This window comes from Pieris brassicae, chromosome 4 (assembly GCF_905147105.1).
Source record: "Pieris brassicae chromosome 4, ilPieBrab1.1, whole genome shotgun sequence".
Taxonomy (NCBI): Eukaryota; Metazoa; Arthropoda; class Insecta; order Lepidoptera; family Pieridae; genus Pieris; species Pieris brassicae.
In genome coordinates, this window is record NC_059668.1 from 419,643 (window position 1) to 438,734 (window position 19,092).

The following is a 19,092-nucleotide window of genomic DNA, read 5'->3' on the forward strand; positions in this document are numbered from 1 at the left end:
AACCAAATAAATGAAGCCAGATATTCGCACTGGATACGATTACGTCAAAACATTAAATAATTATTTACCAGTTTTAAACTGAACTTAAAAACAATTTATTAACTTTTAACAATGTGCAATAACAAAATCCCACTTGGTATTATATAATAAATGTATATAAAGCTATTGAATAATTTTCATCAATAGTTATTGAACTATTACAAAAGGCAAAAATAGTTTGGCACGGAAAGTCGAGCGTCAAACAATAGTATCGGCACACGCACTGCCCCAAGAAGAAAATAATTAATGATGATTGCCCTCAAATTACCCTCTCGATCTCATCGTTCGTCCCTTTCTAACACGCACCGCGATCCTCACCTCGCTCGTTCCAACATACCGGGAAAATATATAAGGGTTGACAGGTAAACGGGAGCGGTAGAACCCTTCGGGACATCAAACTGTGCACCCGTGTCAAAATGGCGACCGATACTTACGGACATCGACTTTTGTACACCGAAAAGGACATCTTTTCGTCCGATGTTATGTTGGAGTACTCCACTGAGGAGTGCTACTTGAATTGGCCGAGGTCACCGGACTCCGGACGCTCCAGTCTGGAGCCGACGTCTTCGTTGGACGGCAACCACGAGTCGACCCACATCGCGTATAGAGGATTACCAAATGATATTCTGGAAGAAGAGGATCTAGACGACGGCTCTGGAAAACGGCGAGGGCGTGCCACCAGCGCTGCAGTGTTGAAACGTCGTCGTCTAGCCGCTAACGCCAGGGAGAGGCGGCGAATGCAGAACCTAAACAAAGCCTTCGACAGACTGCGAGGCCACTTGCCGTCTCTGGGAGCCGATCGTCAACTGTCCAAGTACGAAACCCTGCAAATGGCTCAAACGTACATCGCGGCGTTGTATGAACTATTGCAGTAGTGGTGTGAAGTGATGTTGTTAGGCAAAGCTGTTGTGAGCTGTTGTGCAGTTTATTCGTAAGAAATAGTTGTAATTGTACATTGAAAATGAAGCCAACATGAGATTATAGGTAATCCGCCAAATTATAGCTGTACAGGGATATTTATGACTAGTTAAACACGTTACCACCCTAGATATTAACCTTTGTGCATAACCTTGCTCTTTGCAAACATACGCTTCTGTACCTAATTAAGTTTTGGAAAATTACTTTTATCAGCAATCCGTCCTACCGATTTTGTTATTGTAAGGTATAATTTATGTAAAACATCTTGCCGTGAAAGTATTAATTTTAATTTAGTTTAAGTTTAGTTGTAGTAGAAATCCAATAAATTATTGTTAAATTTGTAAAACACATTCATGTTTGTAAATACACTAAGTCTGTTTATAAATTATTATCTTTTATTCTATCCTATATGAATCAACCATTTTAACCAAATAGTTAAAATTTAACTTAAAAAGATTTCCTCGAGTTTAATCTATCAAGAGGTAAGTTGAATTCTATCATAAACAAATAAGACATAATTTTATCTCGTAAATTATTTTTGGTCTAATTTTATACCACCGAAGCTAATAAATACTACATTTTCTTATGATATGATTATATATTCTTAAGATGGCTTAGAGTAAATATATATTCTTAAATTCTACTCTATATTTCAACATAATATAATAACAGGCATAAACAAAACCGATGCTTGCTAAAATATAGTAATATTATGCAATCCACAAATATCTATTTGTGTTTGAGAAAATTCAGAGGTCTATATTACTTTTAATAATGATTCCAACTCGGCGAGAGCGGTTGCCATTTCTACCAATTTCTTGGTACATTTTTTACGTAGTTTAGTTGAAATCCAACTATAAACCCGGCCTTTCCAGGCTTCGAACAGCTAGAGATTGTTTTAATCTTTTGCAAAGAAATTTGGTTCACATTCGAATTGTGAAAAAAATACATGTAGGTAACGATGATAATAAAATGCGTATGAAAATTGTATAAATAGTATTATTAGTTATAGAGATTGGCCGGTAAAAAGCCAGTAGATAGGGAACGTTATCACCGGGATCGACGGTACAATCCGTCGTTCTATGCAAATTAGGCAGATGTTAACTAAAACTGTTCCACATTACACATTGCTTCGACGCATTGACTTTAGAAAAGTAAGAGTTTATCTGCTAAGTAGACTAAACCCGAAATATTACCTTCGTTTTTAATACATTTTTGATCCTCAGGAACGCTTTTTCGTGCTCCTTATGTGGAAATTTTATTCGTTTTGACAACAAACTCCCAAGCGAATTGAGAGAAATATCACTGATTAAATTAAAAGCTCTCGTTAACCGTAAATTAATAAATAAAGGTTTTTATAGATTCGACGATATTATGATCCTTATCCTTGGGATTGATTTGCTCCAGTTCAAACATTTTGTATGAATCAAAACTTGGCGGCTCTACGCCCTTGATTTACGAACTGATAGTAAATGTCAATTTAGAATCAATTCAACATCTTAATATTGACGTTCATAAGAGAATTGATTACCAATATGAATTAAGTTATTTAGAGTGTAAGTAATGATATAATAAATTGATTTTGTACTGAGTACTGTTGTGATATCTTCGGTTCTAGACGTCTAAAGAACATTTATAATACGTAAAAAAAATATTATAATAAAATTTTATATGGGTTAATGGGAATGCATTCGAACCAACGGATAAATTATGCTATTTAAAAATGGAATCATTTTTTAAGTTTTCTAATCATTACGTCTACCGCCGTGTAATTAAAAAAAGGCGCGAACATAATTACCGGTTCTGTACACTTCTGACACCTTACGTCTTCATCGAGCTGTCCGATCTGGCAGCTATCAAACTTGACAGCTGTCAAATGCGCCGAGTCATACGCAATTCTATAAAGTGATACGTTATTATTAGTGGTATATTTCGCATTGTTAATAGCACGTTTCTTTTTGGGTGACTGGAGTATTTTTGTGTGAGAAATTTTCGCTTGTCTCGTTAGTGATGTGATGCTTCAGTAGCCCTTACTTCCTTTGATCAAAAACAACTTTAAATTATAGTTTCCACATAGATACTAAATTTATGTTATTAATAAGGCGATCTGTACATACTGACACACTTCCTAGAAGATAAAAAAATGATGGTGCTTAATTTGATTCAATAAGTATTTTACCAATATTTCTTCTAGATGGTAAATCTTTTATTGGTTCTCAATTGATCGCGAGTGCCACAATTAATATTAATAAAAAGGCGATCTGTACGATGCCAAATCTATCTTTAATTTGGATTTATGTTTAGTATTTTAATAATCTGTCTTTAAGATTATGTAATAAACATTGTCTTTGGCATACCCGAGTTGTTCATTATAAAAATAGGAAATTATATACAGAATATACAACGGATCTTCAAAATCCGGTCCCCAATACCTATTCATAGCAGTGTACTTTATTGGCTGTGGCTTGGCCAATAGCAGGCGAGGCATAGCGCACGCGCACTGAATAGAATTAGAATCATAAAGGGGAATTATTATGTACGTACACAAAAGCGGGTCTTATCTCGTGAATGCTATATAATGTCTTATATGCTATATGAAGAATATAGATATGTCATCTGTAATTGTTACTATTTATAGTATATATTGTTTTAATAAATAAATCTTTTGAGGGAGAAATATAGAGAGAATATCGATAAACTTATTATGAAATAATACGTTCAGAAGATATTAATAATCGATTCAAGTGGCTTCGTAGGTTCGATCCCCGGCTGTGCACGAATCGATTATCTTTATAAGTGCGCATTTAACATTCGCTCGAACGGTCAAGGAAACCATCGTGAGGAAACCGGCTAACTTGGCTATTAGATTGACAAATTATCATTAATCATATCCAGAAATTTGAAGCCCAGACATAAAAAGGTTGCAGCGCCACTGGTTTATTTTTATGTATTATTAAAAAGCTTTTAGCTCACTGCATAAATCAGCTCCTTACAGATTCCGAAAAAAACTCTTTCATGTCTTCAAGTTACAACAACAGCCTTAGAGCCTTTGAAAACAATTAAAAAAGTATTCCGCGTACTATTAACAACTCAAGGGTGAAATTATATTAAATTACCGATTGAACAATTACCACTCGATAGTCCAAATTAAAGTTAATCACGATTTACAGACAGACGGATGTAATGTAATTACGCTGTCGGCTAAATCTCAAGTGCCAAGTAGGATCTTAAAAAGATATATTTGCAGGTGCTTTTCAAGAATGCTTGCAGATGAAAATACAGTGCTCAGAGAGGTTGTTCGGCAGCTGAGTTTCATCATCAGTCGTCGAGGCAGAGTACGGAATTGCACCCAGGTCATCTTGACGTACCTTCCACAACTGAGCGAGATTTTAGGCATTTTTTGCACCACAACTACGTGGAAACAGGCCACTGAAATATTTCTGAACCAATTCGACTAGGGTCCTTCAAGAAAAACGCGTGTCAATTCCTTAAACACCGGCTGGCAAGTCTTCTGGCATTGAGAATGTAAATAGGCGGCAATATCACTTAACAGATGATGCCTCCTGCCCCTTTGCCCCAGTTATATAAAAAAAATGATTATTTATGAGATAGGTTAATATTTTTATAATAGTGGCTTCGACTACCTACGTATTAGCGAGTTGTTCCCACGAGAATGCCAGTGAATGCTCCTATTTCAGCATACCTCCTACAGATGGACAACAAATCGTTGTTTTTATTAATATTAATTACTAAATAGGTCATGTGGAACACGGTGTAATGGTTGCAGCTCCTTACAAAAGTTGTGTAAAACAAAAAACTAGGCGATTAAAAAGAGTGGGAGTCTATTGCCAGTTCTTCTGTTCCATTCTACACACTCGATTGAGAACTGGCAGTAAATGTAAAATTAGAAGCATTTCATGTACATTTATTTTTTTGACGTTCATAAGTGTCCACTGTGTTACCTATTTGAATAAATTATTTTGAATTTTATAAAAACATGCAAAAAGTACTCACAACATAGCGTAGGAAAACATTTTGACCCGAAGATATGTTTTTTCTAATTATATTTACACTAAAAAGTATTATTCTAAAATAACAAAAGACGTGCTGAGAATAATTGAAATTACTCCTTTGTAAGATCTGTTTCCTATACACTTTGAAGTACCTAGTACTAGGCTACACTAGGGAAATTAGTAAAACCTGGACGACCTTGTATTAGTATTGTTATAATAATAATTTTTTATTGTATTTATTATGTATTAAACTTACCATATCATACAAACTATATTTTCTAAAATTGATAATAATTGTGGTAAACAAAATGTAACGAAAAATAAAAATAAAACACTAATACTTTTTGATTATTGTTCAGCAAAAAAGAATGCCAGCACAACTGGGGATTAGGAACGAGATAGGCACATAACATCACAGGGAACAACCATTATCGATATTTGACCTCGCCCTAATTATAAACGCGGATGGTAACAATGAGTTGTAAAACAAATGATTTAATGTGAAACTAAAAAACTGATACAGTTAACGAATAATGACATCAAACGAACACCCAGTAGTAAATGATCGAAAAATTTATGTTTGAATCATAAATTATAAGTATTAATCACGAATAACGGATGAGGCGTGGCCACGATCATCAGAATTAGTAAAAAAGCTAATTTCCACAAAATTTTGGGTTCAGTTTACGAAAGAAGGCTTTCGAGAATAATTTGGAATATATATAGCTTGACACGTCTATGGAGAAAAGTTACAGTTAAAATGTTACAAACAGTTCTACCACGCAAACAGGAAGATATGTGTAAACATGGTGCCATACTTGGTACAATCTTTAGTCAATCTTAACTATTTATAGCAGAAAATGTATAACAAACTGCAGGTTAATGATCGATGTACGTACGTCTCTTCGAAAACGATATTTTTTTTTTGCTAAACTGTAAACGATTTTGTCTATTTATACCACATCAAACCTAATCCGGCCTAAGACCAATTTCGGGCTTGAGAATTAAAATTTGTATTCCAAGTTTACTTTTTATTAAGGACTTTAAATAAGCCATAATTACTTCAACACAAATATAGAGTATTTAAAACATTCTTAACCTAGAAAATAATAGTTTAACATCGATATAAAGAAATTTAAAAAGTTTGGTCTCCGCGCCAGTAATGCTTGTAGCATTTCCTCTTTGTATTACGATACTTATTCGTTGAGCGAGGAAAGCATCAGCTCTAAGAAGCTGTTATAATAATAATAATACTTTCAAGAATCTAGTACAAAAATATGATGGTGGTACAATTTAAACTTCGCATATTCTGCCACATAATGATGTACAAAGTCTTACATAATTAAAAGGTAGAACGTAACGTAGTAGCAGTTACATATTACATTATCAATACAATAATAGTCAATTCTTATATTATTTTATCATATTACAATACTATTATTATATTATGACGGAACCAATTTTAAGTATACCTGTTAATTAAGTTACACAAATAATATTTTTCTTCATTAAGCAGAAGCCAGCTGATGTAATTGTTTTTAAGTAGTAGCAATATTTTATAATATTTTCGGGTACCGAAATTGAAATTTAGCTTATTATTTTTAGACATAACGTTCACATCTTATACCAGAGAAATATTTACTAAGTTTTAAATTAACGGCCTGTGTACGCAACGGCATTGTTACTAGGTTTATTGAATGCGATGTACCTGTATGTATTACGGACAAAACCAAATAATTGTAGAATGTACAGGTGCGAAAATAAACTCGTAAACCCGCGCTCTGTTACCAACAAAATATGTACCACAACAAATAGTTAGGTGGCTGTTGATACACAATTTTTAACAATAAAATAGATCAGAGTGCATACTTTTATAAAACGTAAATAAAGGTACACAAATGTCTGTCGTAAATATCTCAAATTTTATATGGATTTTTTTATTATTGATGCATTGTTTAATGTGCCAAGCATTTATAGGCAAACATGACACATGAAACGTAAATAGTTTACAATAACTGTCACGAAATAATATAATATTGACGGCGTAATCATAAGAAAAATAGCTCAAATCATTTTTTTACAGCACGTTGTGGTCCCAGTCACTTAGAGAAGTTTGCGGTCACTAATGGAGTGGAAGGCACGAGACCCCGATGTGTATCTCCTACTCGCTGGACCATGTTAAGATCCTTACAAGGCTTAGAACAGAAGACTAAAGAAGAGAAGAAGCTTACGCACTGGCTTTCAATTAATCTTGTTAGGTCTGGACCTCAGATTTATGTATCTGTTTCATCATCATTTGTCAGTATCATAGGCAAGTAGGTGATCAACCTCCTGTGCCTGACACGCTATCGACTTTTTGGCCCAAGGCAGGTTTCCTCACGATGCTTACCTTAACTTAACGATATCATACACCAGTCCCTTACCAATGTCAACGTGCCAAGTCTACTTGAGCCGACTGGAATTGCAAGAGACGATGGGATGAGACCGGACGGAATGAGTTTGATACCATGGAAGATGGGCCGGGTGCTGGTTTAGGATGCAACCTGTTCAGATACACTGACGCCTTTCCATCTACATGGAACCAACAACAGAGCTGGTGCGGCTTGCGATGCGGCTGAAAAAGCTAAAGCCTGCAAATACAGGGGTCCGAATATGATTTTGTCCCATTTGCTGTCGAGACCCTTGGTCCGCGGGGTCCTAACGCTATAAGGCTTTTTAAGGAATTGTCATAAAGGTTAGTTGATATCACAGAAGACCGAAGAGCTGGCAGCTACCTCGGACAAAGAATTAGTCTAGCTGTTCAAAGGGGGAGCTCTGGCAGTATCTTCGGAACCTTGCCTAAAGGGATTCTTTTAATAATGTATTTTTGTTATTTTATTTTAAGGTTAGTAATTGTTTTTATACCTGTATCTTATATTCCATATAGAAAAAAAGTATGGGAACTGGTTTGTTAACTGAAATTGTCATATGTCATAAAAAAATATCATTATTATATATACGTATATAGCAGTAGATGAGTATTTCATGTATATAGCACTCTAAACTCCTAACAAATCTTGCGGCAATTGTTGTATCTGTAAACTATAAGATGCAGAGAGTATTAGGTATCTTGTACCGCATTTACCATGGAGAGTGTTCAGAGGAGTTGATACCTGCAGCTGAATTTCATTATCGGACATCAAAATACCATCCGTATCACCTTGACGTCCGTCCTTCCACAACTGAGCGTTTCTTAAGGCAGTTTTTGACGCGCACCACCACTATGTGGCACCAGCTGCCCACAACTATATCCAATTCGACTTAGGGTCCTTCAAAAGAAGAACCAGTTCTTAAAAGGCCGGCAACGCACTTGCGAGCCTTTTGACAATGTGCCAAAGCGTACTTTTTTCGATACCGCCGCCCATGCAGGGCGCTAAAAAAGTACGCTTTAGATATCCTCGTGTATAATAATGTATGCTCAGATGCGCCGTGTTTATTAGTGTAGATAACAATGGTCTAGCGATACAAATCTATATTCTAGTTCACCTGTCAGCGCCTCTACAAATTGCTAGCAACGTATCAAAGCAAAGATCTACGAAAATGTAGCTTAAAGAAATTTATCGCATTTAAAACCGGCATAAAAATTATCTCCATACAAATCTTAGGGAGTCAAAGCGAAACAAATAATAAAACATAAGAAGATAGACAGTGATAACGCTATACGCGCGAAAGAGATGAAACGACTCACTTCTTCCGGTTGCGCGGGCGCAGGTGACATGAAATTTATTCCGAATTTGAAAATCGAAGTATATTTTATACGAAATGATTCAAACGGCTTTTTAAATATGAACATCTTTTATGCTGCGGCTACGGTTGACAGTTTTATATTTGTCGACGATAAAATTGTACAAAAACGTATGATTTATTTGAAAATAATGCAATGGGTCGCTGGATTCTGTCAAAGAATAATGAAATGGTAACTGAAAATTACATTAGACAATCTACGAGATCTTTTTTCACTGTTGATTAGTTCCTATTAATATATGGTTGTATAAGTGTAGGAGCAGTGATGCCTCAAACCAAAAAATTCAACAGGCACCTGGTTGATGAATGTGAGTAGGTGACCTACTGGCCTATTAGATTGACCAATGATTATCGAAAAGATACACAAATATGAGGCCCAAACCTAACAAGTTTGTAGCGCCACTGGTTCTTATTAATGCTATAGGTCTTGTAGGGCTTATAAAATAATTATATTATTTATTTATGGCCACTTCAGCACTAATATAATCAAATTCCAATACTTATTAAAAAATATAACAAAATAACAATGTTCTAACACTCTTTAACAACTTGGTCTAATTTTCATGTATTAAAAACTTATACGAATTTAATTAAAAATTAGGACAAAAAAGTTTTTGTTTTTATAAACTAAAACGTATCTGCGAAATAAAGAATCTTTGTATTATCATTGAGATATCGCATCAGCCTCAACACTTTCACGTGAGCCCGCTCATAAATCTGCCATAATTTAAGTAGGATACATCTGATTAACATCAGAGGTTCTCAGGTCCTGTCTCCATAGCATAACTTGGTCTCGTCGGAAGCCCCAATGCCAAGTGTTCCTAAGGCGGAAAAAAACCTTCAAAAAATCAAAATATACAAACAAATAACGTAAGAGGTTGATGAGTAAGCGCCGTAAAGATTCACCGCGTATCTTGTCGTTCGACAGGTCGACGATCCTTCCATAAGATGTTTTTAATATATAACAAGGGCAAATCGGGCAGGAGCCTCATCTGGAGACACATAGGTGTAATAGAAGGTTGTTTTGAAAGTTTGAACAGTTCTTCAAAGAGCCCTTCCTTATTTAATCAATTTATAAATCCATGGAAGCTAATTTGATAATATACTTTTGTCACAAGGCGTGCGTTGCTGGGACTGTTGAGAAATGTTAAAATATTCGGTTTCAAAGTTCGGAAGAATAGAAAATCATTCATTCTTCAATTATAACTTTATTGTCACTTAATTTTAATGATTTATCAAAGCGATAAAAAGATAACTTAATAAATAAAAAGGATTTTGTCATTTGAATTCTTCTGACCGCATTCCTTCGGTGTAGATGTTTCTAATCGTTACAAGATATAAATTCTCAAAGCGATAATGATATATTAAATATTAATTTAGTCACGGTTGACAAATGCAAGGCACTTAAAATGATGAAGTCTTTTAATGACGCCCTAATGGCTCCCGAATTGTTAGAAATGGCATTTTTGGAATGTAATATACATAAATCTAACATTTGTTCTTTGTGAGAAAGTTTTTATGAAGCAACGCTGAATTTGGTAATTAATATATCAGATATTTAATTTTCTATATAAAAAACTAAATTATGGTATTAGTAAAATACAATATTTTAGTTTTATTAAACTGCTAGGTTGCATTGTTGATTGCCAGAACTTTCTATTTAAGAGATTTTTTTTGCATTTTCTTCATGAAAACTATAGGAAGTCAAATATGTCTAGATTGTCGAAAGATTAACAAGAGAAAATAAAACTAAAAGCAGGACGCGTCATCAAGAAGGCTTTAACCGTCGTTTTATTTCAGCAAACCGGAAGTCGACAGATAGATGGGCGTAAGCCTCCGACAAATTGAGTTTCCGGCCTCTTATTATGGTAATATATCGTGAGAATATAAGGCTTTACTTTAATAAGATTTATTTTATCGTACTTATAGCGCAGATGTAGGCTTTAGTTTGTACGCTTAACTCCTTCTGTCTTGACAATTCGAATCAATATATTACATTTATTGTTTTAAAATTAAAATAATAAACACCACCGAAGTGAAACACCACAAAATCTTTAAAAAGAGACAAATATAAGTTGAGAAATGAAGCTGGTAATATTTTATACACTGAGTATTATATAAGTCTAACCACAAATTTAATTGTTTACTGCCAGCGTTAAACGTACACTAATTTTTAGTTTCTTGTAAATACTGTACATTCGATTGTTATGTTAAGTTTAAATTAACGTTATAAGTAAATAAATTTAACATACTATTGTTATATTAAAATAAATCATAGTTATTATATAGCATTTTATATAGTCAAAGTATTTTTATAACCACGAATTTATTTACGCTTGTAATATTAGCAAAATTGATCCTCATTCGTGATGTCAAGCTAACGAGCTTGTAATAAGAATCATTATTTCACGGAACTGCTCTCGTCAATCAAGATTATAAAATACGCCTGATTTATGGTAGATTAATACCAACCAGAGACACTCTTATAATATATTTTATTGATAGCTTTTGATACGACGAAGTTTCTATTTGTTTTTCCTTTCAATCCATCCTTCAAATGTAATGTAAAACATTGTTTGCAAACTAAAGACTATTTTAGAAAACATCGTGTTACTAAAATCTTATAAACAAAATCCACCAAAGCCTACTTTGCCATTCAAGGTGAATGTCACGTGACAACGCGTGCTGCTGACCAATCACTATACAACGACGCTGTCTTTTTGATTTAAACTCCCTTCACTCTGATCATTCAAAAAGTATGCTATGAAGTACTCTCTACTCCCAAGTAACTCTGTGTTCACTAAATGAGCTGGCACGCGTTCTCGTAATATTAGCCTCTGGCAATTTTATCGTCACGCCATCTAGTAGCACTGAAACGCATTTATTGAGATTCAATTTAGCGAAATCAGTGGCTTATTAGCGTGTGGTTTACACGTTTATTTTTGGCATATTAGCCGGTATTTTGAAGGTATTTAATGACTTCAATTTTTCGTAACAAACCCGCTTAACCTGAGCGAAAAGATTTATTTGTAAAAGTTTCCCGACGCTTTGCACACAAACACGATAATAATTGTTCTGAATAACTTTTTATTTTGAAACTCAAAGTAATTCATATAGGGTAGCAAGACTTATATACGTCACCAGAAAAGATGTTCAATTGGTTCTTAATTTAGGCTTAGAGCGGTCAAGAGGAACTGGCTAGAAACTCTCCGCCGCCTTTCTTAAATCGACCGTCACATTTTAATGCTTTCATCCTAGACGAATTTTTATTTTGATTATATTTTGCCAATTATATTCATTATTAGTTACGTCCTCAATTTGTAGTGAATGTTTGTGCGTATTCTAAACTATAGTAAAGTCGTATATTATCAGTATAACCTCTCTTATTGTTCCCAAACAAATTTACACCACACAATTGTTAGTCATTTGGGACTGACAATTGAGTGAATGAAAGGCAAGAAAGAATATATGAACATAATTAATAATACTTATGTGGAAACGAGGTATGTACTCTGCGCTTATTATTTTAACATTATCTATGATAGGGCAAATATAGAATTGCCTAGACTAAATTTAATATACTGAATAGTCTTTATTAAAATATATATATATAAATTATAGACCAGGGGGCAAACGATCATTAGGCTCATCTGATGTGACATGAGAGTAATACCGCCGCCTATATACACTCAATGCGTTGCCGGTCTTTTAAGAATTGGCACGCTTTTTTGTTAAAGGTTTCTCTTAGTCGCATTGGCTTGGACTTCCATGGTAGGTAGGTAGTTGGTTTTGGCATTGTAAATAAATCTACTAGCCAAAGCCTTATTCTTTGAGGCATATTATGCTTGGAATTATGAAAGATGCACAATATATTGCACACAGAACCGGAAATTATTAAATCCAGTTTGCGATGAATACGCCAGCCACGGGTGCTGAATTACAATAAGAATACTTGTTCGTAAACTTTGCCTTACATGTGGTAAGTTTTGAACCATTTAACAATAATATAAACTCATTTAGGTTCGCTAAAGTTCAAAGTAATGAGAAGCTTAAACATGCGATTTCATGTCAGTTACAATGCAGAGTTCAACCGTACTTAAGATTCAACAATGGCTTCAACATAACACGTTTTTTATTTATTTTCAATGAAGAGATATAAAGGCTGCGTCGTCATGGTCCAAGAAAAACGTTTACATCGTTTTATTCATTAGGAAATGAGATAATTGTAGAACTTAGTTCGCTCGGGGGAGTTCGCTCTTCTTTGAAATAATTTGAGGCTCTATCTCCCAGGAATGAAAAAGAAGACCAGAGACCTGGGAAGATGGAATAAAGGGAGCGGGGAAGGATTGGAAAATTGTGGCAAAGATGGTAGACAAATAGATGAATTTGTTTAGTTCTCAAAGGAAAATGTCTTGTGGAGCAGAAAAGTTCCAGCCCTCTAGGCGATGCGTTATTACTTTGAGCCAATACGGCTCTTACGGTTTTGAAACGAGACAGGAGGAATCAACTCCATCAACTCTTCAAAACACTCCATAGCAAAGTTTGTAGAATACACATAGATATGCAATGCCTCTGCATTGAGAGAAATCGTGAATTTATGGCATGGATATTTTCGATGTAAAATAAATAAAAACAGTTATGTTGCTGTAGCTAGCAACCACTTTACTATTTTAGGTAATTTTTTAAAACATATTTTACAAGGAACTTGACATAATATTCTGCTTATGTTCTTGATGATAGAAGCCTGGGTTTTTTCACAATTTTTTCAGAAGGCTGATCACCAACTTCACTATTAGAAATGCAGCACAAATACAGAAATCTGAGGCCCATACCTAAAAAGTTGTAGCGCCATTGGTATATTTGAAAAAAAAGGGAGCATCCAAATCTTAGATGCGATATCAAGGTGTCCCAGGTGTGTGATAAGCGGCGAGCGGAGCGGAGCGTAACCGACACCTGCGCACGCGCCAATAGTGATGTAACGAACGCGAGACTAAAATATCGGTATTATTGTACTTTTGTATGATTTTATTTACATTTCAGACATGATAATATCTGAAACTTGCCTTGCCTTTATGTATAGATAGAAATTAATATACTAACTAATTTTATACATAGCGTGTTTATTCACAAAAATATCCTCTATTATTCACTAAAACATCTTATCTTATAATATTAACAGTGAGATTGGTTATTAATAAATAGGTATTCTCAAGGAACAACATATGTTATACAACAAGGAAATGCTGCCAGGTACAAGGTGCAGTGCTACAGAGATCAAACTTTTTAATTAGATTTAATTTTAAATTTTTCAATATATTATTATTATTAGTATGTAGGTTAAGAATATATTAATTTCTGTATATTGTACATGTTTAATAAATTCATATATGATATTGTTTATTTGCATATAGAAAATAAAAGCAAGGAAGCGTTCAATCGACAAAAGAGCATCCCCAATCAACCCCGCGATCGCTAGGGAAGATACAGTACTTGTGCGTACGACAGGCCCCGTGCCACCTTTTTTCTTCAATTAAACGTACATTTTACAACCTTATTCCATTCAAACGATTTTCTACTCTAAATACTAAACATAAAGTTCAATTATCTTTGAAAGAGACGTCTGAAGTAGGTCGATTTTTTGAAGATGGATAAAATAATTGTCTCGGAATATAGTAATGCTTTGTTAATTTGAATACGGGGTGATTGTTAGGGGAGGGTGTGCGCACGCGCCGTTGAGTTAATTATTTAGAACTAATTCCATGGTTGGAATGACCGTTGCTTTTGAATAAACAACTCGGAAATTAATTTCGCATTTAGAAGAAGAATACAACCAGTGGGCCATCTTCGAAGGTTGGCCACCATCGTGGTCAGTTTAATTTTGATTGCTGAGCTTCTGAGCAATGACTGTCTAATGCAGCGGTTGCACAGCATGCAAAATATCTGTATACTGTAAATAATTTTTTTATATATAAGTAATCTTGTCATATACGCAAGTATAATAAAAAAAATAGTTAGACAATATATAAAATATACGAAAATAGAAGTCAATAAATAAATTACTAAGTACTGCTAAATAAAGTCAAAACCTATTCAAACGAAGTCATACTTAAGATGTCTCAAATCTCTAGTATTTCATTTTCTGTGAAAGTAAATAAACATACCACAGACTATAAATATATTACAGAATCAATATTAGCATCGTATTGGCCACGATAGGGCGTGTACACATTAGTTAGGGCTCATTGAGTGGCATATGGGGTGGCGTCCCTTATTCCAGCTATCATCAATTCTGTTTAAGTATTTCATTATATCTCTCGAAAATGAATTAATATTGTCTATTGTTTTTCAATTTTATTTTTGTTACATTTCTTGTTTACCAAAATTGACATATATTTTAGAAAATAGCTTAGTAACATATACTGCAAATATAGTATTATGTATGATGTGGTTAACTTCATCAGTGGTTATACAGTCCCTTGCGTGCCTTAGCCTCCTTAAGTACACTTCGCAATCGCAATATATCCTGCTTCTGATAGTTCTTCCCGTGTCCAATTTTGAGCCCCTATTGTTTCGAGGTCCTTGATAACTCTATCCCAGCAATGCAGCCTCGGTCTACAGGATTATCTTGCCACCAGGTTGTGAGTTCAGTAAGGACCTTGGACGTCCTCAATTCGGTGCACATGTCCCAGCCACTTGAGCCTGATGCACTAAAGCACAATAAATAAACAATAAATATATATATATAATTATATAGTATATTCGTGAATGTTGTCTAAATATCATTTTAAATTGAAAAAACACTTCTTTTAGGACGTGTTTATTTCCGTTGAAGAAATTTTTATACAAATATATCCAGACTAATTCAGGTAAATAAAAATGGCTTGAAAGTTTTTTTTAGAATCTACCTACCTTAATAAAAAATTAGAAAGAAATTAAAAGATATTGTAGGTTATTATGACGTCACTCAGATGAACTGCAAATAGTATTTGTAACTAAGCAGCTGTTTAAAAAATAAGGATGTACCAAGCCGTTTAATGCATTCTTAACAATAATAAAATAAATAATGAATAAATTATTGTACATATATGTATTTGTAAAACGACGAATCTACTAACGAAATGCAGTATCCGACGAAATTGCTAATAATACAAAATTTATGATTACCTATTGGAAGGGGATGGTCAAAATCATACAAGCTAGTTATCCAGTAACTAACAAATAGTATAAAAACTAAATTAGGCGCGTGCGCATCTGAGGGGCTGTAATGAGTCACAATGTATAGAGCGCGTATATTTATTATGACTTGCAGCTAGTCTTCGATAGTGTTGTTATGCCTATAATATTTGTTTTTTCTCTCTTTAAGTTACAATTGCTGCAACCTTTTAGGTCTGGGCCTCAGATTTTAGCATCCATTCCATCATTTCTAATAGGCTTTTTGGATCCAAGGCGTCCGGTTTCCTCATAATAGTTCCTTCACCGTACGAACGAAAGTTAAATGCGCTAATAGACAGTAATTCCATTGGTGTACAGCCGCAGATCCAAACGACCCAGGGATGAGAGTCACATGTTGCAACCACTGCATATTGGTATTATTATGTTTATATTTAGATGGACAGTTATGGCTATTTTAATAATGACGAGTTTTGTGTAATTGTTCTTTAAATATACTACAATAAAATTCTACATACATACAATAGAAGATTAAAACAATTTTAAAAGAGACCAAAGTGTGAGTTTAAACATTTTCTCGCTGTATTGCGATGCTTATTCGTTGAGCGAATGCACCAGCTGTGTGGTCACCGGTACTACTAGACGCCAACTTTAAGTTTTAACTTGTGCCTGTAAATAGTAATTAAAATTACTCACACTCGCTAGGCCGAGCTCTATTTAATTTCGCCTAATACTCGCGTGCCAGCGATGGCATGAGGATGATTGGTTACTCTTCATACTAAACACCATACGCCGACTTCTCATTATTAAACATGAAATTGATCGAAATAGCCACGAATAAAATAATAAATTATTAAATCTACAAAGGTACAACGGTTTCGGTTCAAAGATAATTTATTTCTCAAAGAATCATTCCCTTAGTGAGATTGGTAATGTACATCGTGAAAAGAATTATCTAAAAATAAGTTATATAAAATAAAAATACTAGTTGCTATGTATGTAATTCTTTTTTTAAAGGTCGCATCGCACACGCATTGTGTGACTAATAAATAGTAAAATTTCTAATTAAATTAAATTAAATTAAATTTAAAATAAATACATATTGATTCTATTAAATTTTACTGAATTTTTTACGAATATTATAGACATGTGTGGATTTTTAAATTTGTACATAGGTTTTATTTATTTCATACTGGATGGCAATTTATTAAATATTTGTGCGTCTTTATATTACTATATTTTTGATTGGGATTTGTATTAATTCCATAAAATACTTCGTACATATTACAGCTATTATTTAAAACGAATTGGATTTCAAAGTGTTGTTTATATAATTAGAAGAAGATTTAAGATATAATAAAAAATATATTTATATACGTAAATACAATATTTAATATTTACGAGGCCACATAATAATTATAATTTCATTTTCGCTTCGTTTTCAGCTTACGTGTATGCCCAAGGACTGTTTATGCGAGTGCCTTAAGAATTGGTACCCATTTTTCTTGATGGACAGCAGGTTTCACATAGTTGTGGTGAGCGGAAAAAATGATCTTAAAATATGATGCTCAGTTGTGGAACGATGGACGTTGTGATACGTGTGGAATATTGTCCGTAATTTAAATGTTCTTAAGTAAACTTTTACTATAGTATTCATCCGAATCTTAATTTTTAACAGTTAACATAAGAACAGTGTTGGCCTTGTGACTTCAGACCTGACGGCATGTGTCAGGCACAGGGGGCTGATCACCTACTAACATGCCAAACGATCATGAAACAGATACAGAAATCATACATAAAATATTATTAGTGTTAAAACCAAAACATGAACACGGAATTGAACCCAAAACTGAAACTCGTAAGTTAATAGGGAGAGAATATTCTCTATTTAATGTCAGTTAATGAACGCAAGCGCATCGTAGGGGACGAATGTCGCGTGCCAAACATCGAGGGTAATATAGGTATTAATTATCATGTTTGTTGTTTATGTTCGAGCAAAACATTTTAGTTTTCTGCTTCACGAGTAGTCCACTCACCAAGCTTCGGTGTATTTTTGGTTTTTAATTATATTTACACGATGCATTATGCTACTTGTACCACAAAGAACGGTTCGGAGGCCGCCGATACACAATCTTATACTAGAATAATAAGTCCTGAGTACATGCCTCGTTACAATATCTTCTTATCAGGAAGAAAGGCACACAATATTATCAGCCGTAAGGATTTTGAGAAATTCTATTAGTTTGGGAACAAAGAGAGGTTAGACTGATGCCAATACCTTGCCTCACGATAGTCCTCAAAAACGCACTAAACACTCACTATAAAATTCTAAATAGTGGACGTAAATATTATCAATTATAATTAACAAAAACTGTATATCAAAATCAAAATGCGTAAAAATTTGGGATCACCCTCATCAAAAAATATTAAATTAAAATTATGTATTTCGAACACTACTTCATGAACTTGAGTGATAAAAGCTTTTATTTTTATAGAACAGGAGGCAAACGGGCAGGAGACTCACTTGATCTTAAGTGATACCGCCGCCCATGGACACCCTCGATGCCATAGGGCTCGCGAGTACGTTGCCGTTCTTTTAAGAATTGATACGCTCTTTTCTTGAAGGACCTTAAGTCGAATTGGTCCGGAAATACTTCAGTAATTGCTGGTTCCACATAATGGTGGTGCGCGGCAACAACTGCCTTAACATACGCTCAGCTGTGGAACGACGGACTTCGAGGTGATACGGGTGGAATTTCGTATTGCCTTGACGTCCGATGGTGAAACTGAGCTGCTGGCATTAATCCGAACTACTCCTCCGGACCCTCTCCATAGTAAATGCGGTAGAAGATGCAGAGTTTTGTAGGTACTTAATTCATATAAATGTTTTTTTTTTGTAAATAATTTAGTCGTTGATTTTGTATTAAGATCGAATGTATACAATATTGTGTGTGAGTGTAAATACATATTGTAGCGATTACTTTAGCCACTTCTGGCAATAGTTATTTGTTCCTTTATCTCAATAAATATAGGCTATTTTGAAACATAAATATTTTTAATTTTAATTTTGCATCCAGCAAGAATATCTTTTTAAGAGCGAATTAGTCTAAATATCACACATTTTAGATTATATTTTATTACGAGAAAACTAGGATGGTATATGTAATTA

The 19,092-nt window shown here is 34.2% G+C and overlaps 1 protein-coding gene across 1 annotated transcript; it reads left to right on the forward strand.

Moving 5' to 3' along the window:
* Window positions 1-455: 455 nt before the first annotated feature.
* Window positions 456-918, forward strand: LOC123708804 (protein atonal-like). The gene has a single exon (XM_045659700.1). The coding sequence runs from the start codon at window positions 456-458 to the stop codon at window positions 912-914; it is 459 nt and encodes a 152-aa protein (XP_045515656.1). The 3' UTR covers window positions 915-918.
* The last annotated feature ends 18,174 nt before the right edge of the window (window positions 919-19,092 follow it).

Bases quoted from the DNA above. Each gene is read 5' to 3' on its own strand.
- LOC123708804 (XM_045659700.1), top strand. From the start codon at position 456: ATGGCGACCGATACTTACGGACATCGACTTTTGTACACCGAAAAGGAC.